The sequence below is a fragment of the Muntiacus reevesi genome, chromosome 2, assembly GCF_963930625.1.
Source record: "Muntiacus reevesi chromosome 2, mMunRee1.1, whole genome shotgun sequence".
NCBI classification, from domain to species: domain Eukaryota; kingdom Metazoa; phylum Chordata; class Mammalia; order Artiodactyla; family Cervidae; genus Muntiacus; species Muntiacus reevesi.
Window position 1 is genome coordinate 23054145 of NC_089250.1, and position 23767 is coordinate 23077911.

Here is a 23767-nt window from a genome sequence, read left to right on the forward strand (position 1 = left end):
GTTATTGAAGATGTGGAGAAGTTGTGTACAGTGGCACAGCTGCTATGGAAAACAATTTGGCAGTTCCTCAGTAAGTTAAACATAATTACTATATGACCCAGCAGTTCTACTCCTGGTTATATTTTCAAAGAAATTGAAAACAGGTGTTCAAGCAAAACTTGAACACAAATGTTCATAGCAGCATTATTTGCAATAGCCAAAAGAATGACTAGATAAAGTAAATGTTATATATCCATACAATGGAGTATTATCAGTCATAGAAAGGGGTGAAGTACTGGTACATTCTACAACATGGATGAACCTTGAAAAAGTTATATTAAGAGGAAGAAGCCAAACAAGGCTACATATTGTATGATTCTATTTATATGAAGTATCCAGAAAATGCAAATTCATAGAGATGGACACAGATTAATGATTGCCAGGAGCTGGGGGAAGAGGGGAGTGAGAAGTGGCTACTTAATGTAGGGGATTTCTTGTTGGAGTAATGAAAATATTCTGAAACTCAATAGGTATGGTTGCACAACATTGTGAATGCACTAAATGTCACTGAATTGTACATTGGTGGGAATGCAAACTAGTACAGCCACTATGGAAAACAGTGTGGAGATTTCTTAAAAAACTGGAAATAGAACTGCCATATGACCCAGCAATACCACTTCTGGGCATACACACTGAGGAATCCAGATCTGAAAGAGACACGTGCACCCCAGTGTTCATCGCAGCACTGTTTATAATAGCCAGGACATAGAAGCAACCCAGATGCCCATCAGCAGATGAATGGATAAGGAAGCTGTGGTACATATACACCATGGAATATTATTCATCCATTAAAAAGAATTCATTTGAATCAGTTCTAATGAGATGGATGAAACTGGAGCCCATTATACAGAGTGAAGTAAGCCAGAAAGATAAAGAACATTACAGTATACTAACACATATATACGGAATTTAGATAGATGGTAGCAATAACCCTATATGCAAAACAGAAAAAGAGACACAGAAGTACAGAACAGACTTTTGAACTCTGGGGGAGAATGTGAGGGTGGGATGTTTTGAAAGAACAGCATGTATATTATCTATGGTGAAACAGACCACCAGCTCAGGTGGGATGCATGAGTCAAGTGCTCGGGCCTGGTGCACTGGGAGGACCCTGAGGAGTCGGGTGGAGAGGGAGGTGGGAGGGGGGATCGGGATGGGGAATACGTGTAACTATATGGCTGATTCATGTCAATGTATGACAAAACCCACTGAAATGTTGTGAAGTGATTGGCCTCCAACTAATAAAATAATATTAAAAAAAATAAAAATAAAAAATAAAAAAAGAAAGTTCAAGGAAAAAAAAAATAATAAAATGGCCAATTTTTTTTTTTTACAAAATGAAATAAAATTCTAATTGCTTTAAAATGTGCCTTTTTTTTTCTTTTTTTAAAAATTGGAGAGTCAATTGTTAATGACTTTTATCTCTAGGAGGAGTTACAAAAATTGTATTTTTCTTGTAGGCGTTCTTTCTATCATCAAATGCTTGGACTCTTAGCTCCTTCTTTGAGGGCAAGGTCTGTGTTTGATATCTCACATGGAAGGTACTCTAAGGTTTTCTAAGTATGAATGAGTGCCCATTATTAAAGCAATAGGGCACATGTGAGGAGAAAGTGAGAATGGGAAGCATCTTCACAGGCTTCTGTCTCCCTCCTCTTCCAGGCCTTTAACCCATTTCTCACCTGAGATTTAATCTCTTCTCTGGGCATACGAAGTCCTCTGGTTTGGTTTTCCCTCCCTTTTCCTTCCAGGTTTTCTTTCGTTCCTCCCTTCCATCCTTTCTTCTTTCTCTTCTTTTCTATTCTGGCAGTTCTTTTGGTGAGGCATTCCAGGAGAGAAGAGAGTTACAGATTTGGAGAAGCAGAACTTAAGAGGAAGGGGGAGTGAAACAGGAAAGTGTGAATTCTAGGCACTGTAGTTAATACTAACTGTTGGTGTTCAGTAAAGTGTGAATTCGAAAATTCTGCAATATACATTCAGATCAGCTTACGGTAATGACAAGAAATGTATCACTATTATTTTTCCACAATCATGAGAAAATAATCTATGGAAAGCTACGTTAAAACTCTATTCTAATTTTTGTAATGATTTAGTACGTATTTGGTTATGGGCTTGTAAAATTAGACTTTATAACAAATTTTTTATTTTTTTATAATAAATATTTTAATGTCTATATATGTTGACACTTAAGAAACTAAAGAAATATATCAAATAAAAACATTACTAACAGTATATTCCTTATCTTTTCAACATATCCTAATTTTTAAGATATAATCTGTTAAAATATACCTTTTGTGTTTTCTCTCTCATATTTATTGATTTTTAATATTTTAGCCTATGTAAATAGAATGCTTTCAAAACAGTTGTGGTAGTCACCTAGTTGCTTTTTTCGTTTACACTGTGAAGAAATAGAAACTTTATCTGATGATTGCTAAGTGCACCTCAGAGCATAGTTGTTATTTCAGGATAACACGGGACAACGGAAAGGTTAGTTGAGGTCATGCTTAGAGACTGAGGGCAAGTAAAAGAAATGAATTTGTCAGGTGACAGTTTAGTTGCAAGTGCTAACAATCTAGGAGTTCCCACAGGACAAACAATACCTTTCACTGTAATGCACAAACATAAACTCCCATTATTTTATGAATCTGTAGGAAATAGAATGCTTACATTTTATTTTATGCAGTTTCCAAATGCATGTTTCAGAGTAAAACATTTGAAATGAAATTAAAGATGTATACTGTTTCAGTTCAGTTACTGAACAAAAGCAATGGGGAAGCCTCAAAAAATCAAAATGATTTTGCAGGATGTTTTTCATCTTTTGTATTTAAAAACTGCTGAGCTTTTTTTTTTTTTTAAATATCAGTGTCATTTTTTATGTTTGTTTTGGTCAGTTTTAACTTTTAGCTTGATTCACACTGAGTTTTGTCTGTTTATCCTTGTAGCGTTTTTACAAGAAAGCAGCTGCCTTTGTGTTACGAGCGGTTGGTAAACATTCTCCCCAACTAGCTCAGGCAATAGTTGATTGTGGAGCACTGGACACACTGGTGATTTGCTTGGAAGATTTTGACCCTGGAGTCAAAGAGGCTGCAGCCTGGGCACTTGACTATATTGCAAGACATAATGCAGGTAATGGCCCTTATTATAAAATAGGATTATTAAAGTTTACATTAATAAGGTAAACCTGGTTTTGCTTACTAGTAAACCGTAGATATGAGGTCTTAATGATGTGTTTATACATTATGGGAGATAAGTTTGGAACGAAGGCCAAATTGTTTGAATCACAAATTCATAAAAAAACAAGCAAACAAAAAAACCCCCTGTACATGTCAGTCTTTATCTTAGTTAGCAAAAGAGACATTTGAAGACAGAGTGGGAAGCAGGGGAACATGGGGAGAATGAGATATTGATTGATTCAAAGACCTTGATAAATTGGTTCTGTTACAAAATTATTAGAGCTTGTTACTCCCCAGGGGACATTGGGTCTTCACTCTCACTTATGGTAGGGTGTTCCAAGGTAACCAAGAGCCATGTTGTATGAGTGAGTAATGTTGAAAAGATGTGGGCATGGTAACTTTCTAGAATATATTTGTATTCAGCCCAAAATTGGCAGGAAGAAGGAGAAAGAGAAGGAATACCTTTTCTTATGAATTGAGTTCAGTAAGGCCATCAACAAGGGACCTGGGCCTCTTGTGTGAAGGTTGCGCCGATACACCTGATTGGTAAAAATTATACAGTGAACAAAATTGCTCCCACCACTTTACAGAAGTTGCTAAATAATATGCAAATAACACAATAAGAGAATAACAGTTTGAAACATGTGAAAGTGAAAACTTTGCTAGTAATCAAAGAACTGCATAATAAAACATCAGTGAAAGTAAAGCAGAAAAAAACCAAGTGGTTAAGAGCACTATGGCCTTAGCTAGAATCTGAGTTTGAGTCCAAGTTCCAGTCTTTAGTTGCTGTGTGACCTTGGACATGGCTTTTAAACTGTCTGAAACTTAACTTCCATATCTGTAAGAAAGGTTGTACTACTTCCACATTTGTTGTGAGATTGATGAGATAGACCAGTATGTGGTAAATATTCAATACATTTAATATTATTAAAACTGAAGATTTGAGAAGGCATGATGATGTTTCTATTGACAAAGGCACTAGAAATTGTATGAACTTGTAAAACCATGCAAATCTAAGCCATAAAAGAGTTTATGGTTACTGTAGAAACCCTGCTTTGAGAATTCATCCTAAGGATAGAATCCCACAGAATGAAGAAGCTGCATTTATGCAAATCTTATTGTAGTGTTATTTGTAACATGAAAACCCCTCAAATATTGGGTAGAAATTTAGGGGTTAAATTATAGAAGTTTACCTAATGGGATCTCATTCAGTAGTTATGAATCCTGCATGATAACATGAAAAAGTGATTGTAATGTGAAAAATTAGAAAATTATATATTACAATTATATGTATGTGTGAAAGTCACTAAGTTGTGTCCCACTTTTTGCGACCCCATGGGCTATACAGTCCATGGAATTCTCCAGGCCAGGATACTGGAGTGGCTAGCCTTTCCCTTCTCCAGGGGATCTTCCCACCCCAGGTCTCCCGCATTGCAGACAGATTCTTTACCAACTGAGCCATAATGATATAAAAATAAAATCTTATGTGGATTTAAGTTACAAGCGAGTACATGTTCGTGTTACTAGGGTTATAGAATGAAGAATATTTTAAATTCATTTTCTAGATTTTTCAATGTGCATGCATGTGTAAAATAATGACTGTTTATTGAGTAATTACTATGTGCCTGGCTCTGTGCGGTATGCATCAGGGTATTATCTCATTTTGGCTGCAGATACAACTAGGGCAGGTATTACTCTCCCTGTTAAACAGAGGAAGAGAGTGGAATGTAGAGGATGCCTGAAGTTGCGTTAATGGTTGAGCCAAAATTGGAATCTAAATCTGTCTGACTCCAAAGCCAGATGTCAACCCTGTACCATACAGTTTCACTGCGTACTTCTTGAAAGAATATTGAAGAAGAAATTCAAAATAGAAACAGGAAGTGGTTTTCCCATAGTTATGTTTAACTTGGTTTTTAAATGATGACACTGTTGGAGACAATAAAAAAATGTAAAAATAAATCAAGAAAGAAAACTATTGTCATGCTTAGAATGATTCAGAATTGGTACAATAAAATTATTTCCTTAATATCTGAATTTTGGTTTTCCAAGTAGGTTCACCTTAGGACTATTGCTTAACACATGTTGATTGAGAAAACTAAGGCAGGGTTTTAAATTAGAAGCTGGTTATCATGGGGAAACTACATAAGTATACTTAGTCATTTTTTTTTAAATGTCAGAAGACTTTACAGATCATAACGTGAGTATTTTAAAGGGTGATGCAAAAGAACTTTGAGGACAACCGTGCAGATACTCTGTCAGGCGGGTGCCCATAGATAACCTTTCCATATCTCCCTTTTGTTGAATCTGAGGCTAAATGATTATAGTTTATAAATAGGCTCTGTCGAAGGGATTCCATTCCAATTTCTTGCTATAATCTGGCTCCCACATGGAATTCCCAGTGTAATTTCAATATTTCACAGTCATTAGGGGCTTGGGACCCAGAAGCTCCCAGAAGGGATTACTGAATAGATTTCTCAGAAGGAAAGGGAATTGTTATCTAGGAAGCACTAAGTCATAATTCACATCCTGAATATCAGTGAAAAGAGAAGATTTACCTTCAAATGACCTGATTTCTTTCTTGATGATCTCCTAAAAATGGAATATATTGAGATGGAAGGGATTCATTCATCGTTTTCTTCTGGGAATTAGTGGTAAATTGTTTGATTAGGTAGTTTAAGAAATATAAACCTTAAAGGAGATACAAAAGAAATGACCTTTAAGGGCAATAGAAGGAAAGCGTTTTGCATGTAGGAAACAAAAGTAAACACACAATTGTTAGAAGAGTAAAGTCAGTGGGCATCATCTGATGTTTCCTTATTTGAAAAATACAATTTCTAAAAGATACTTGTACATATAGATTTTAAGGCATTGTACAGCTAACCAAAGGAAACTGGAGGCCAACTGTCAGAAATGGTGGTTGTAGTGTTGTTTTTAACTCTCGGCAAATCATCTCATTAAATTTCCACGATAGAGTCACCAGTTACTGAACACAGTTGATAATACACACCTCTTTGAAGATAAATAAACTACCTCTTTCTGTTTTGGGTTCCTTAAGGAAGGCTCAGACTGCTTGTTGCTCTTCCTATCCCGCTACAGTCTCCCTCTCAGCAGAATTATTCTGGTTGTGTATTTACCTAACTAGTGTCCAATCTTTCATTATTTTCAAGGACTAGTCTTGCTTCTGGAACTACAAGGGGTGAGGCCAGAGGAACGGTGGGCCCTGCTGCCTTAGTGCTCCCGCTGGGAGGGCCAGGCCCTCCCTGCCCACTCTGCCTGGCAGCCTGGCTCGAGCCTTGCGCCTGTGGGTGACACAGAAGCTTCGTGGAGAAGGGCTGCCAGTGACCTGGGTGGAGTGTGTGGCAGCCGTCACAGCACTCGGGGACTGAGGCGGGAGCAGTGGCCTGACGGCAGTCTGAGGAGGGAGGAGCTACGTAGGTGTTTTGGAGGAATGCTCTTCCATGTTGGGGCTAAAAAGAAATAAAGTTTAAGTGTTTGTTTAGGAGCTTTAGCTAAAAACACTGTCTCTTGTAAACTTTGTTTCCTATAAACCTTTGCTGTCTCTGAGTAACCTTGGCAAGTTCTCAGTCCTGGCAAAGTGTAATAGGTTGGATTAAGTGTCCTAAAACTTTTTAATTATTAACACAATCACCTTATTACAGATGAGGAAACTGAAATAGAGAGGTAAAAGGATTTATTCTGGTCAGATGGCAGTTTATGGCAGAGTTGTTTGACCATTACTCAGAAGCCTTCAGAGATTCTTCCTTTTTATAATGTGAGAAAGGCAAGTGTATGAAAGCTCATCACTCTTCTTCTTAAGCTCCTTGTAGTATCTGCAAGTCTCGCCAGATACTTCTGTTCTTAATTCTCGATGACTGGTTCCACATGTGTGACTATGCTGTCTCCCAGGGACCTGACTTATCTCCTTAGGACCTAAATCAAGTGAGAGGCTTCCCTCCCTGCTTGGTGGTGGTCAGGAGAGGGGACTGCTGCAGCCCCAGATGAGCAGTGCTTAGTGGGCTCAGCTGATTAGGATTCCACAGAAACAGCGGGTAGACCGTGTCTTGTTCACCAAGTAGATAAGGTAAGGGAGGAATCCAGACAGAGCTGGCTAGCTTGATTCTTTTCTGTGTCATTTAGAATAATGAAATGATAAAAAGAGAAAATAATTTTAAAAACCAGAATTTTTGCATATATTCTTCCTGTGCCACTCATGCCGGCCATATATAAATAGCAGTAATCTACATCATGTGGAACAGGCTTAGCATGCAGCACTTATATCTGAGGTAATTAAGAACTCCGTACTGTAGGTCTTAGAGTAAGGAAGGAGGGGGAGAAGGGGACAAGAGAATAGTAATTCTGTGTTAAAAGCCATAAAGACTTTAGTAATACCTGTAGATAAAAAGTTGGTTTCTGTGTCACATTTTTATAACTTATTTTATTTTGGAGGGGTTGAGGAACACATAAGCATAGAGAAAAATGATGTAAACAAGATTATATATATTATATATTATACCAATTTTAATCCTAACATTTGTTTCTACCAATACTTTTCTCCTTATTTAGGTGTTGGTAAAAAAAGATGAAAGTAAAAATAAATGTCTCTTCTATGTTCTTTGGATATAGACACCAAACGTGTTAAAGTAACATTTTAAAAAATAAATTTATTTATTTATTATTTATTTTATTTTTGGCTATGCTGGGTCTTTATTGTAGCATGGGCTTTTCCCTAGTTGTGGAGGACAGGAGCTATTCTCTAGCTGCAGTGTGTGGGTGTCTCATTGTGGTGGTTTCTCTTGTTGTGGAGCACAAGCTTCAGCAGTTGCAGCTCCTAGACTCCAGAGCACAGGCTCAATAGTTGTGATGCACAAGCTTAGTTGTTTGGAGGCATGGGGGATCTTCCTGTACCAGGGATTGAACCCGTGTCTCCTGCTTTGGCAAGTGAATACTTCACCACTGAGTCACCAGGGAAGCCCTAAAATAACATTTTTAATTGTAACTTTTACTCAGTGGTTACCTAATTGTTTAGTCCTTTTTAGGGTTAGTTTGTATGCTGGGAAAAAACTGTATGTGAATTTTTCTGTATTTTTATTTCTTGTGATTTTTAAAGTACAGACTTTTGATTAATAAAATCTTCTAAGCTTTCTTTGCATTTTTTTTTGGAATTCAGAATATGGAACAATAAAATATAATTCTGTACTCTCAGATTCCCAAGTCACTGAGAACTACAACTTTGTATATAAGGCTAGCAAGCAATTTCTTTATCTCCATCATCATCATCATTGTAATTATCAAGAAGTATTTGAGGCACTTATATATATGTTACCATGTCTTTTGTTACTGCACAAGGTAAAATAAGTTGGCTAACATCTTACCTCTAAGACTTTATTCTAAGATGGAAGAATTGATACAGTGAGCATAGAGGTCATCCAGAGAGCTGACCAAATATCGAACGAGAAGGTACAATATTAAGAATATGAATAATATATTGGGTGATTTTACTTTGGATCAAGTGAAAGACAAATTGTGAGTTATGTTTTTGTACTCTGGTAGAAAGGGGAATCTTTACTTTGTTTTTAAAAACTTTGTTATATCCAGATAACCCCTGAACTCTGTTGGGCATAGATATAAAAAGAAAAAGTGACATTGATAGGGATAAACACACACACCTACAATCAATTAATCTTTGACAAAGGAGGCAAGAATATACAATGGGAAAAAGTCTCTTCAGCAAATGGTGTTAGGAAAGTTGGACAGCCACATGTAAATCAGTGAAGTTAGAATATACCCTCTCACCATACACAAAAATAAACTCAAAGTGGCTTAAAGACAAACATTAAGACAGGACACCATGTAACTCCTAGAAGAGATCATAGGCAAACATGCTCTGATATAAATTGCACCAGTGTGTTCTTCACTCAGTCTCCCAAGGCAATAGAAATAAAAGCAAAAACAAACAAATGGGACCTAATCAAACTTAGAAGCTTTCGCACAGCAAAGGAAACCACAGACCAAATGAAAAGACAACTTATAGAATGGAAGAAAATATTTGCAAACAGTGTGACTCAGAAGAGCTTAATTTCCAAAACATAAAACAGCTCATACAATTACAACTCAACAACAACAAAAAAACAACGAATCAAAACATGGGCAGAAGACCTCAATGTCTTCTTTCTCCAGAGAAGAAATACAAATGTCTAACAGGCACATAAAAAGATGCTCAATATCACTAGTTTTTAGAGAAATGCAAGTCAAATTGACCATGAGGTACTATCTCACATCAGTCAGAATGGTGATTATCAAAAAGTCACAAATAACAAAATGCTTGAGAGGGCATGGAGAAGAGGGAACCCTCCTATACTGCTGGTGTGAGTGTAAGTTGGTATAGCCACTATGGAAAACAGTATGGAGCTTCCTCAGAAAGCTCAAAATAGAGTTGCTGAATGATCCAGCAGTTCCCTTCCTGGACATATATCCAGACAGAACTCTAATTCAAAATGATACATGTACCCCTCCATTCATAGCAGCCTTATTCACAACAGCCAAGACATGGAAACAAATGTCCATTGACAGATGAATTGATAAAGAAGATGTAGTACATGTATATAATGGAATACCACTCAGCCATCAAAATGAATGAAATAATGCCACTTGCAATAACGTGGATGGACCTAGAGATTATTAAGTGAAGTAAGTTAGAAAAAGAAAGACAAATACCACAGGATATCACTTACATGTGGAATCTAAAATATGACACAAATGAAACTCTTAGAAGAGATCATAGGCAAAACACCTGTCTATATAATAGATAAATTCACCTATCTGTGGAATAGAAATAGATTCAGGGACGTGGAGAACAGACTTATGGTTGCTAAGAGGGAGAAGGTTGGGAACAGGATGGAGTGGGAATTTGGGGTTGGCAGATATCAGCTAATGTATATGGAATGGATAAACAACAAGTTCCTGATAATTAGGAAAATTTTAGGCATGACTGGAACAACGTTCATATGTGAATATACTTTTTCAACTGTAAACTTTTTGGAATCTTAAATACTGTAGATAGAGCATTTCCAATAAAAATTTAGCAGCTAAATTGAGACATGTTTTAAGTGCAAAATGTACACTGGATATCCAAGACTTGATGTGAAGAAAAGAGTGTAAAGCATCTCATTAAAACTTTTAAATATTAATTACATGTTTAAATTATAGCAGTTTGGATATATTGTGTTAAACAATGTGATTATTTAAAAAGTTTATTTTTTTTTAAATTAGAGGATGACTGCTTTACAATGTTTTATTAGTGTCTGCTGTACAACAGTGTGATTCAGCTGTAAGTATACTTATATCCAGGCTTTCCAGGTGTCTCAGTGGTAAAGAATCTGCCTGCCAGTGCAGGAGACGCAGATTTGATCCCGGGGTCAGGAAGATCCCCTGGAAAAGGAAATATCAACCCACTCTGGTACTCTTGCCTGGGAAATCCCATGGACAGAGGAGCCTGGTCGGCTACACTCCATGGGGTCACAAAGAGTGGAATAGGACTTAGCAACTATACAACAAAAACAATGCGTATATCCCCTGCCTCTTGCGTCTCCCTCCCATCACCCCCCATCCCACCCCTGGGACATCACAGACAGCGAGCTGAGCTTCCCACTGGCTGTCTGTTTAACACATGGTCGTGTTTATGTGTCAATGCTGCACTCTCAGTGAGTCCTACCCTCTCCTTCCCCCACCCCTGCCCATGTCCACAAATCTGTTCACTACATCTGCGTCTCTGTTCCATTTTTTCAATTAATCTCACCTATTTCTTTTTACTTTTTAAGTGTAAGTGGCTACTAGAAAATTTTAAATTAGGTATGTGGCTCACGTTCCCGTCAGACAGTACTGACAGAATTCCTGTGCTGTGCTCTGGGTTTTTTCGTTTAAAGGCGATGAAGTGATGATGCTATGGCCTCAAAAAGTCACATAATATTCATGCTTGTGAATCAGTATAGCTGAATGGTGACATGTAGTTAAGTTAAGGAATATGGAACTAACTGTACTATTTGGGGAGAAGTAAATGATGAGTCAACTTCAAGCAAGCACTTACTAATGTAAGGGTTGAAATATACTTTATAAGTGGCTAAACTATCAGACTTGCACATTGTCAGTGAGGCCCCATATTGATAATCCCCTTTGGAAAACAGTATTGCAGTGGTTATTACTTTGACCTGTATGAAATTACCTGTATTTGATTGGTCTTGACTTAACAAAAACAGCAGTTTCTTGTGGTTTAATCTAAAAGTATCAAGAACCTCTGAAGTAGGGCAGCTAAAACCTGTGCTCTGGGACAACCTAGAGGGATAGGGTGGGAAGGGAGGTGAGAGGGGGCGTTCAGGATTGGGGGGACACATGTATACCTGTGGCCTGCTCATGTTATGTATGGCAAAAACCATCACAATATTGTATAGTAATTATCCTCCAATTAAATAAATTAATTTTAAAAAGCCACCATTCTTCTCCTCAGAACCTCTGTCTTAAGTAAATATACACATGCATGCACATACATACGAATGTGTATGTTTGTCTAACGTGTGGAATATTTATGTTTGAATATAGGACCCACGGTAGCCAGACTCCAAGATGCCCCTCAGATATTCCATGTCCTGGCATTCTCACCCTTGTACAGTCCCTCCCGCCTCACCCCAGGGTTGATCTGTGTTACCACTAGACTGCAGCAGAAACAATGGTCTGCCATTTCTGAGCATGGGTGACCAGCTTTACAAGACTTTACAAGGATTCCGTTTTGGAAGTCTCTCATCACTTGCTTGGAGGGAAGCCGCTGCTATGACCTGAGGACCCTCAGGGAGCCCATGGAAAGGCCTGTGCTGTGAGGTCTTTGACAGCCAGCAAGAAATGGAGCTTTCTAGAATGACATGAGCGAGCTTGGAAGCAGATCCTACCCCAACTGTACCTTCAGAGATGCCGGCGGCCCCCACAGACAGTGTAGCAGCAGTTTGCCGAGAAATTCCAGGCCTGAACCACCCAGCTGGATGGCTCGTGGATTTCGGACCCACAGAAAGTGTGAGAGAGAAAATAACGCTTTAAGTTGCCAAGTTTGGGTCAGTTGGTATGTAGCAATGGTTAACTTATATATAATCTTAAAGCACTGTACTTAACAGTGCAAAACCCCAAGCCCCAACACAAAACAATTAAGTGTCCTGAGTGTGGGGGCGGGGGAGATGGTTAAGTAAACTATAGCATATGTGCTCAGTGGGTTATTATGCAATTATTAACACTGTTGGGCCAGCTCATCCTCGGGAATAAAAGTGGACAGTGGAGGCCCAAGGGTAACTTCAAGGAACCACTCAGAAGGAGTCACACCAAGAACTGCTAACCAGGGAGCCCTTGTATGAAAACGTCCTGTACACTTTCTAACCATCCAGTATTTTGTTTCTGTTTCCTCTCTCCTTCTTGTGTTCTCATAGAGAATTCCACTAGGGCACAGCTGACCCTTTACTGTTTAGCCTCCTCTGTTAGCCTGAGCTCCTAGAGGCCTGAAGCAAATAACAAACACCAATGAAGTTTGAAGATTCAAAGTTTAATAAAATGTTTTTAAACATCTTAAAATCCACTTAAGATTGTTTTGTTTTTGCAGATTGTAGGTATTGTGAAACTACAATTATGGTTGCAATATTATATAAAGCAAGAGGAAATTATTTTTTGTTTGGTTTGTTTTTTTTTTTTTTTTTTTGGCTGTGCCACATGGCATGTGGAATTTTAGTTCCCTGACTAGGTATTGAATCCACATCCCCTATGTTGGAAACACGGAGTCTTAACCTGGATTGCCAGGGAAGTCCCTAAAGCAAGTGGAAATGAATGGAAACATTTCTAGATACAAAAAGTATATTTTGTAAAAAGCTGATTCCAAGTAATTTATTGTTTCATCCCAAGAGCCCTCCAGACCCTCTCTGTAGTTCTGCCTTCTTCCATTCAGCCTAGTTTCAGCTGTTGAGTAGTTAGAAGTATGAAAGTCACTAAAATTGGGGTTTTAAAAATTGCTTTATATCTTATGCTACTTATTATCTTCCAAGGCCATGTCAAAGTCTTTTTCTTTTCCCACCTTCTCTTTCTCTCATCTCCACTTCTTGACTTTTCCTTTCTGTATTTTGAAGCGGTTTTTTTATGCTTGAGCCTTGTATAAATGTGCCATCTTTCCAGCTGATTGTAATTTCTTACTGAGGCCCCATTAACTCCAGATCAATGGCTTATTTGACTCACTTGACTTTTTAAAGGTCCTTTAGCTAGAATTATTTAACCTTCAAAGCATATGTATGTATTTATGTATGTATGTATGTATGTTAAACTTTAATCTCTCAAACACTCAACCCATGTGTAAGGGTTAGATGGATGGTTCGGAAGATTGGGTGGAGAGAAATAGTATAGAAATGATGAGTAGGAAAAACGGCCTTTGTGAGGGTAGGGGATAAATAAAAATCATAGATTAGATTTTTTTCATAATGATATGCAAATTCCTTCCACTTTTTCACACTCCCACCTGCAATTGGAGATGTCAACTTCTCAACTCAGAATTATAGCTCTAGTTAACTGTTAACTACACTGTTAACTACAGGAGAATGTTGCCTCTCTCAGATGTATTGGTGTAGAATAAAGGTTTCTTGCTAGCTGTCTCCCAAGTCTGCCTCCTCCTATTCACAGCCCTGTGTAATCTGCTTCCACGTTGCACCAATGATATATAGCAGAAGTGATGGTATGTCCCTTCTGAGGTTAGATTATGAAAGACTACAGCTTTTGTCTTAGGTTCTCTCCTGTGGATCTCTCACTCTGGGGGAAGCCTCATCAGTGAGCAGCCTATGGAAAGACCCAGAAACAGGAAGGAACTGATGCCTTCTTCCAACATTCCCGTGGCTGTGCTGGGAAAAGATACAGACCCAGTCAAGCCTGCGATACCTGCAGCCCTAGATAATGATTGCAACCTCTTGAGAGGTCACAGCCGGAACCTCCAGCTGAGCCGCTCCCAGATTCATGACCTATAGAAACAATAAGACTATACATGTTTCCTGTTTTAAGCAGCTGAGTTTGGTATGATGTTACATAGCAGTAGGTAACAACCCATTGTAAACAGTGGGTTAGACCAAAAACTAGACAAATTCTTTTACTTTGGAAGTGACATTTCTAAAGGCAAACTGGAGTATGCTGTGCTGTGCTTAGTCACTCAGTCATGTCTGACTCTGTGACGCCGTGGATTGTAGCCCATCAGGTTCCTCTGTCCGTGGGGATTCTCCAGTCAAGAATACTGGAGTGGGTTGCCATGCCCCCCTCCAGGGGAGCTTCCCAACCCAGGGATTGAACCCAGGGCTCCTGCATTGCAGTCATTCTTTACTGTCTGAGCCACCAATGGTCAGCATATAAGCAACTTTGGTGATTGCAGCTCTGTATTTGTTTTGACTGTGATTTCACCAAATCATGAAAAACTTGGTCGAATGGCTTGATAATATAATGTAAGATTAATGTCATAAGTTGTAGCCAAATCTTAAATCTTTTTTTAACCTGCTTTATTCAAAATGGTTTTGAAGTAATACAGTTATGTGTTTTACAGCCAGATGCAAAACCAGCCTATCTTTAAACCAATAAATAGGGCAAACTAAATGCAAAAAAATAAAGATTCATAATTTTATTTTTAATGAAGCAAATACTGAAAAACATAACTTTTTGTCAGGTTTAAAAACAGTGAGTTACAAGCAGTGTTTGGAAAAATATATAGCAATAAAGTTAAAAGAAATTAGAGTCCCTGAGTTGTTTGAGTTGCCTAATTACTATATAATTTTGAATATATATTAAAAAAGTAATATATATACAAAAATATATATACATATTTTTTCCTTTTTTCTTTTTGGAGAACCTCTTCATTTTGAGTACTTTTTGTGAGTTCTCATGATGGATCACTTAATTTTGCTCAAATTCTTCCCTCGTACATTGCCATTGTGAGCAGGAAAATTAGCTGAGTATCAGTATATGTTTAGATCAATCCTTTTTTTGCAGGCCAGTTTTTAGGTTTTTGTCAGTTTCTTGGAATTCACCTCTGAATTTTCTTATATAACCACAATAGTGGTTCTTCCTTTATGACTCCACAACATGTTGTGAAGAATGAAAAGTAGAGAGAACTACACCTTTTTCACATCCAGAAAGTCCCCACAGCTCATTTCAGAAGGTTTAAGATTTAAGCCTAGGATTGTAAAATGATGAACGTATTTTATTTGGCCTGCACTATGTCATTTCAAGGGGCTTCCCGGGTGGCCCTAGTGGTAAAGAACCCATCTGCCAATTCAGGAGACATAAGAGAAGTGGGTTCGATCTCTGAGTCGGGACGATCTCCTGGGACACAAGGCACAACAACTCACTCCAGTATTCTTGCCTGGAGAATCCCATGGATAGAGGAGCCTGGCGGGCTACAGACCATGGAGATCACAAAAGAGTCAGACCCGACTGAAGTGACTTAGCATGCATGAATGCATATTGTCTTTCACAGTGTTTTTTGTTTTGTTTTTTAAAGTTTCCAAAACTTAAAAACAAGGCAATCAGATGTCTGGCTTCTCTGGAAAAATCCAAAGATCTGACAGTGGTAGGCCTGCATTCCCATGCGGCAGTGCTGGGTTGAAGAAACAGTAGTTGGTGCTCCTTGTATCTGGTGCATATGTTTTTCCAGTTTACTATGCTCCGCACTCGGTTATTTTTCCTCTGGCTTCACTTATTTTAATTACTTGCCTGGGTCCTGCCTTTACCACTGCTGATCTAACCAAACCATGAGCTGTAACAATTAAGAGGGGTTAAGGCCATGGTGGTTGTTTGTTGTGTCCAACTCTTTTGTGATCCCATGGACTCAAGCCTACCAGACTCCTCCTGTCCATGGGTTTTCCCAGGCAAGAATACTGGAGTGGGTTGCCATTTCCTTCTCCAGGGGATCTTCCCAACCCAAGGATTGAAGCTGCATCTCCCGCAGCTCCTGCCTTGGCAGGCGAATTCTTTAACACTGAACCACTAGAGAAGCCCTGAGGCCTTGATGAGCACTATTAAAGCAAAATGATTTTTGCCTGGTGCACCTGGTTTCACCTGTTAGAGCTGTACCTGTTATACACTGATAGACTTTCCTGTTTGTGTTCTTCCTGTCTAGTCCACATAAAGTGATTTATGATATTTGATTCATCCAGCTTTAGATACTAGTAATTTTATGACTGTTGTTGATCTTAAATGTCCCCCCTTTTATCTGTGTCTCTTTTTGTTTAAAAAATTAAATCTAAATTCATACTGAGCTTGTCACAGTTCCATAGAGATGGCTACTTCATTTCATTCACTCAGCAATGAGGTGTTCAGGAGGCCAAAGAGAACTAGTTATTCCTTGGCTGAAAATAGCTGACCATCAGATTTGAGGACTGTATATCAGTTGTCTACATGCATGCAATCAATGGCTTTAATTATTATTTATGAATAAGGAAGGTGCTATTGGATAGCTTTATTTCCACTAACAATTTGAAGCCTAAAAAATTGTTAAAAATGAATAACACTTAGCATTGAAAAATGTAATATTTTAACTGTAACAAAGGGATGAATTAAGACAAGAAGGAAAGTGCGAAAAAGTGAATAGTATTTCTAGAATATATTTGTAATTTTTCAAAGAATAATTATGCATTCTTTCTGAATTTGTTTAAAGGATATACATTCCCACCATTTTTAAAAATAAGAAAATTTCTTCCATACTGAGAAGTAAGCTAAAGTATTTATATTATTTTTCCTTTATGATAGTAATGTTAGTATAGTTAGCCCCAGCAATAGCTATGTGTTTAGTCAAAGACATGTTCATATTTCTTTTATTTTTTAAAAATAATTATGTTGAAGAAAATTTGGCAAATAGAGAAGAAAATGTATCACCAATAGTGCCATAAGCCCTATTTAAATCCTATTAATGTGTTGGTATAACATAAAACCTTTTTTCTTTGATTTTTTTTTGGGGAGGGCATAACTACTTCTAATCTTGCTGGTTACCTGACAGTATATGATTATGTCACATGTTCTTGCATAAAAGAAGATATAGTTGTTAAAAATTCACTTTTTGAAGATTCATTTAAAATTTACAAGGAGGTTAAGATATTTTCCCACACCGAAGATATGTTTCTTGGCTTGTTTTTTTACTTGGTCAAAACTTTTATGAACGTCTGTACATATCAATCTTTGATTTCCAAAGTGTAATAATTAATTAAACAACCTACACTCATTCCCAAATTAGAGTTAAAATGAATTCTGTGAGATTTCTCCTATGGAGAGTAACTTTTAAAAAATGTATTTATTTATTTGGTTGCATTGAGTCTTAGTTGCTGCAAGCGGGATCTTTTAGTTGCAGTTTGTGGGATTGAGTTCCCTGACCAGGGATTGAACCCGGGCCCCTGTGTTGGGAGCAGAGTCTTAGCCACTGGACCACCAGGGAAGTCCTCTATGGGTATTAACTTTTAAGGATACCAGATTTTTGTAAGAGTTTTGGTTATCCCTGCCTTTTTTTTTTTTTTAAGAGTAGAAAAGTATAGGGAAGAAGAAAAGGGGAGATGGAAGGAAAATGGGAAGCACTGCCTGAAATTGCACCCTATGTACATTTCCCCAAACACTCCACGCACTTGACTCCCAGCCCCGCTCTGCACTGCGGTCTGTTCACACACTCACCTTTAGCAGAGTCCACCAGAACAGAACAATGTTTTACTCTATTTGGCTTCCCCAAGATCTAACTAACCCAGTTTCTGGCACACAGTAAGCATGTAATGAACACTAAATGACCAGAAAAAAGAGCAAAATATGTGCATACACCAAGCCTGAGAGAGGACAGAATCATATCAGTATGGCTGGGTCTGTAAGTCAGACTATCAACCACAGGTGACTTAAGCCTGAGGATGTTTTTCATTTCACATGACACAAAATTCAGAGTCAGGGCCATTCCAAGGTTGGTTGTGCAGCTGAACAGTGTCACGAGGGACCCAGATGTTTCTTATTTTTGTACTCAGCCATCCTCAGCATATTGGTGATTTCTCCTATTACAGTTGCAAGATGGATGTAGAAGTTCCCAGATGTCATTTGCAGGCAGATGTGCCCATGTCCAGCACAGATGAGGTGGTGTTTCCTCCTGTGTATCTCTGTTTATTACAGAGGAAAATCTCTCACAGATGCTTCCAGCTGACTTCTACCCAGGTCCCATTTGCCAGGATTGGTTCACAAGCCCATGCCCTGACTGACAAGAAGCCAACTGCAACTGGTACCGAAATACCAGAGGAAGTGATGGTGTGGAAGAGAAGAAAGATACACTGCAGGAAAAAAGAGCTGTAGAGGCAGGATGAAATAGTTAGCCTGTGGTTTGTGTAATGTACTGGATTGGCCAAAACGTTCATTTGGGTTTTTCCATAACCTAATATCTAATAGAACCATAATATCTTATAGAAAAACCTGAATGAACCTTTTGGCCAACCCAGTAGTATGGCTTGTGTTATTTAGGCCTATTATATTGTAATGTGTATATGTACTCTTACCTGTATATATGTCTTGTACCCAGTATATGTATGAAGGTGGTTGAACAATATTGTTTATTAATAACAGTGTGTGCCATCTAAGAGCAGAGCCAGGTTTTGAAGGAACATGTAAACTGGAGAGGTAAAGTATATGAAACTCAAGTACAGCATTGATTGCTAGGCCCCATCCAGGTCCCTGGAAGCTTCATTCCCTTCAGGCAAGCCTTTCTTTGGTGCTTTCCCCATCCTTCCCCTCATTTAGCATCACTATTCCAGAAAGAAATGGAAAGCAGCCTTAGATGGGAATGGGTAAACAAGCCAGAAAAACTGGGGTTTCTTTCATAACAGAGTTCAGGGAAAGGAGGATAATGGTACTCAATTATCCAAGGAAAGAATAATATGTATGGGAGTTACAACCATAATACTTGTTTTAAAGAACTTTGTCTTTATTAATAGTACTTTTAATTGTTCACTGCATATTCTTTACTCTTAGAAACGGTGTGTAAAAGTGAAAATACATACATAGATGAAGTAATCCTTATGCTTTCTCAAAATATTTAGCCCAGTAGAGTTGACCTTGAACAATGTGGGAGTTAGAGGTGCTGATCCTCCCCAGAGTGGAAAATCTGAGTATAATTTATAGTCAGCCCTCATATTATCACTTCTTGCATATCTGAGATTCTGAATCCAGTCAACCACTGATGGTGCAGTACCACAGAGTTTATCATTGAAAAAGTCTGCCTACACATGGAACCATATAGATGAAATCCAGTGTTGTTCAAGGGTCACTTGGATATATAGATTCCAGTCACTCTTGAATATGACTATAGAAAGTTGATGTTACCATACAACAGGTAGGTCTGGCGTGCTGCAGTCCATGGGGTCACATAGAGTCGGACACAATGGAGCGACTGAGCAACAGCAGCAACCATAACACACCTGTATAATTTGGATTGAATTAAATTAACATGCTAATTATTAGAATATAAAAGCTATATCTGGAAATTACATGGTATCACACCCTTATGTTTTCTTCCCTTTTCCCTTGGGAAGAAAGAGTGATCCCCTGCTTTACCTGCTATATTGTTGGTCTTCAGGGAATGGCAGTAGAATCTCAGAGAGGTTTCCGAGGAATGTCTTCTATTGATTTGAGGTGGATATTTATTTTATATTATTTTATTTTTAATTTTATTTTATTAGTTGGAGGCTAATTATTTCACAACATTTCAGTGAGTTTTGTCATACATTGACATGAATCAGCCATAGAGTGAGGTGGATATTTAATAATCAGTTGCTGCTGTTATCTTTTTTTTTTTAACTAAAAGTTATTTTTTTATTTTTACTTTTTGGCCATACTGTGCAGCATATAGGATCTTATTTCCCTGAACAGGGATTGAACTCACGCTCCCTGTAGTAAAAGCAGAGTCTTAACCACTGGACCACCAAAAGAGTCCCCTCCCCACCTTTTTTTTAAAAAACATATTCCTCTTATCTGCCTCTGGTTCTTGAGATTACATATTAGCATCCCATTGTATTTCATATTTCACACTGGATTTTTTAATTGAAACATATTTGCTCATCAGTGTAATGTTAATTTGTAGAAGTGTATCATTTGCACCGGCGTTGAATGAGTCTGGCACACAATAACCTTCCATTAATACTTGTTTAATGAAAGAATGAATGAATCGTTTATACAATATGGAACTTCTCAGATAATTATAATAATTGAAGGAAAACAAGTGTTGGACACTAACCTTCATTTTCTAACATTATTTCCTTTTAGAAAATGTGATATTACCGATTGTTTGAAAAAGGAAACACTCTTGTTTAAAGACTAAGTGATATGCTGAATTGATAATTTGGCTATTGAGATAAATCATCCAGGAGTGGAATTGCTGGGTCATCTGATGGTTCTGTTTTTAGCTTTCTGAGGCTTCTCCGTACTGTTCTCCATAGTGGGTGTACCAGTTTACATTCTGCTGTGTGGTGACCTAAATGGGAGAGAAATCTAAAATAGAGGGCATATATATGTATGACTCACTCACTTTGTACAACAGAGGCTAATGCAACATTGTAGAGCAACTATACTCCAATAAAAAAATTTTTTTTAAATAACAAAAAAGATATAAATTGTCAAGCTGCTACACATCTGAGAAAATGAGAACATAATTTGAAAGGAAGAGATTGTAGAAATGGGTATATGTGATTCAGTAAGAGAGACCATGAACACGAGAATAGAATCTGTAACTATGAGGTATATTTTATGTTTCTGAAAAGACATTTTTTACACATATATGGGTCTGCCTGTTTGCCTCACATTCTCTGTAATTTAAAAGCTGTGTTATTTTTTATAGCTGTTATTCTTAGACGCACAAGTAAATCAACATGTATATTCAAAAGATATTATTTCTGACATATAAAATGTTTATGATTAATTTCTCTAATGTTAACATTTGTATATATTAAATCCTGTTGTTTGGTTGTAGTTCTCATTTTTGAAAATATTTTTGTATGTACAACAAAAATGCACCTTTTGTGTACAAAGTTTCAAAAAATCTTTTAAAAAGTACAATAAGATGAAAGGAATTAAAAAATCAACATTATTGGCACGAGATTCATGTTAATGTTTACTCATGTAAATAGCACAAAATACTGCCTAATTAGTGTGGTTGGTAAATTTTTGGTACTTTAATTTTCTCTGTTATTGTAAACCATGCATAAAATGCTTGCCTATTGAGAAGTGCAGAATTGTCAGAGCTTAAACAGCTGACATCTGCTTACTCTCTTAAAAAAAAAAAAAAAAGAATAACAAGCCGTTTCAGCCTAATCTACCTCAAATGTGTTCATGTAAATGGAGGTCCATCTATTGACCTGTATTCTTTTCAGCTCGTGATTGGCCCACATGGTTCATGAAACCAGGAAGGCTGATTTGAAATGCAGATGTCGAGACAGTGAAGTACACCCCCCCCCTTTTCCCTTTGCTGTATCTGTCAGGGTGAAAAGTGGCTTGTACAAGGGTCAGTCACCCATACTCACTTAATTACTTTTCTTGGACCCACAGAGCTGTCACAAGCTGTGGTGGATGCGGGAGCTGTTCCTCTTTTAGTGCTCTGTATCCAGGAGCCAGAAATTGCTTTGAAAAGGATTGCTGTTTCAGCCCTCAGTGATATTGCGAAGCATTCTCCAGAGTTAGCACAGACAGTGGTGGATGCAGGAGTGATTGCTCACTTAGCCCAGATGATTCTGAACCCTGACGCTAAACTGAAGGTATTTTAAAAATAAAGTTGAAAAAAAAAAAAAATAAAGTTGAGAAACAAATGAACCAAGATTCCGATAATCTAAGAAAATGGAAACGTGTGCAGATGGATAGTATACATTTTTAGATAATTAGTAAATTATCGTGCAAAACAGGTCTGAGTATATTATGTATTTGGGTCCTTTCGTATGTGGAAACTATGCTGTAAGGATTAGACAATCACGATGTGACTGGGGAAAAGTATGTGCAATGCTGAAAACTAGAAGTAACATCAGAATTAATAATTAAAGTAAGGAATCATGTCACGATTAAACCTCAGGGTTAGAAGGGACCTAAAGATTTTCTAGCCCACTATTATATTTACATTTTCTTTGAAAATGGCCATATTAGTCTTCTTTTGAGCTTTCTAAAATTTAATTTTCAGTTAATAGTCACCAATTATACCTCTATATTAAAATAGTTACATTTTATAAGATTTTAAGATTGTCAGTGTTAATTAACAATGTAAAATTCTTTAAAACGATAACAGAAATATGCCCAAAGTTCTGCTTGATCATGTCTGTGTTACATTACTGTACTTATCATAAACTAATGATTTAAGTAGTACATAATTAAGAAATAATATTCATCCAAAGGGCATATTCTTTGACCCCAGCCTCAATAAGTAAATATTTAAATAGTCAATAGTGTGAACTAAGATGTTCAACTTGGAAATTAGGAAGTTTAAGAAATTGAGTATTTAGGTATAAGAGTAGAAGGTGAATACTTCAAGACTCTTAGTTTATGTTGGATTTGTGATTATTTCTTCCTCTTTACAAAGGAATTTGAATGTGTACAAAGCTGTTTAAATTACATCTGAACTCCACAGTGGACTCTGTGTAACATTTGCATTTGTTTTTTGTTGAATAGCGTCAGGTCCTTTCAGCTCTTAGTCAGATTGCGAAACATTCTGTGGATCTGGCAGAAATGGTGGTCGAAGCAGAGATTTTTCCAGTTGTACTTACCTGTCTGAAGGACAAAGATGAATACGTGAAGAAAAACGCTTGTACTTTAATCAGAGAGATTGCAAAACATACGCCCGAGGTAAAACACGGGGAAAAGAAGTCAGCTTCAAAATGCAACCACACGCCATTAGTTTTAGTTATTAAGCGGAACATCAGTTGTTGACAGGGCCCCGGGTGGTGTCACATGTTCTGAGGGTTTCTCACCCTTAGCACAGTTGATGTTTTGGACGAGATGATCCTTGTTGTGGGGGGCTGTCTATACTGTAGGGTGAATGTTCAGTAGCATCTCTGGCCTCTGCCCACTAGATACTCATGGCACCCCTCCCCTAAGTTGTGACAATCAGAAATGTCCCCAGGTATTACCAACTGTCTCCAAGGGGACGAAAGTGCCCCCACTTGAGAACCTCTGGGTTGTAGCAATGGAGTTTGAGTCCGAAATCTCAGTTTTTAGTCATTAATCATTTTCTGCTTTTCATTTCTAAGTTGTCGGGACCGTGGACCTTTGTTGTCCTGTCACTCTAGGTCATCTGGGTGTAGTGAGAGAGAGCGCCCCTCCAGATTGGGAGAGATCACCAACTCCCTGCTCAGCCGCTCATACACGGGGTTCCTGCTCTGGGTTCTTAGGTGGGAAAAGAATAGAGATGAAGCGAACTTGGGTAGATTCTGAAGTTGTGTCTTTTTCTGTGCGTATTTTCACGAATCAGTTTCATTTCACCAAACTCTTCAGTATTTATTCTTTATTTCACCCAACATCTTTATCTG

At 37.7% G+C, this 23767-nt stretch overlaps 1 protein-coding gene across 2 annotated transcripts in view; it reads left to right on the forward strand.

Moving 5' to 3' along the window:
• SPAG6 (sperm associated antigen 6) overlaps positions 1–23767 on the forward strand; it is a 59630-nt gene that overhangs the window by 14780 nt on the left and 21083 nt on the right. For both annotated transcript variants that reach the window (XM_065919557.1, XM_065919558.1), the window contains 3 exons: positions 2979–3162; positions 21807–22012; positions 22911–23084. In XM_065919557.1, coding sequence (XP_065775629.1) covers positions 2979–3162; positions 21807–22012; positions 22911–23084 — 564 coding nt within the window. The remainder of the gene's footprint in view (positions 1–2978; positions 3163–21806; positions 22013–22910; positions 23085–23767) is intronic.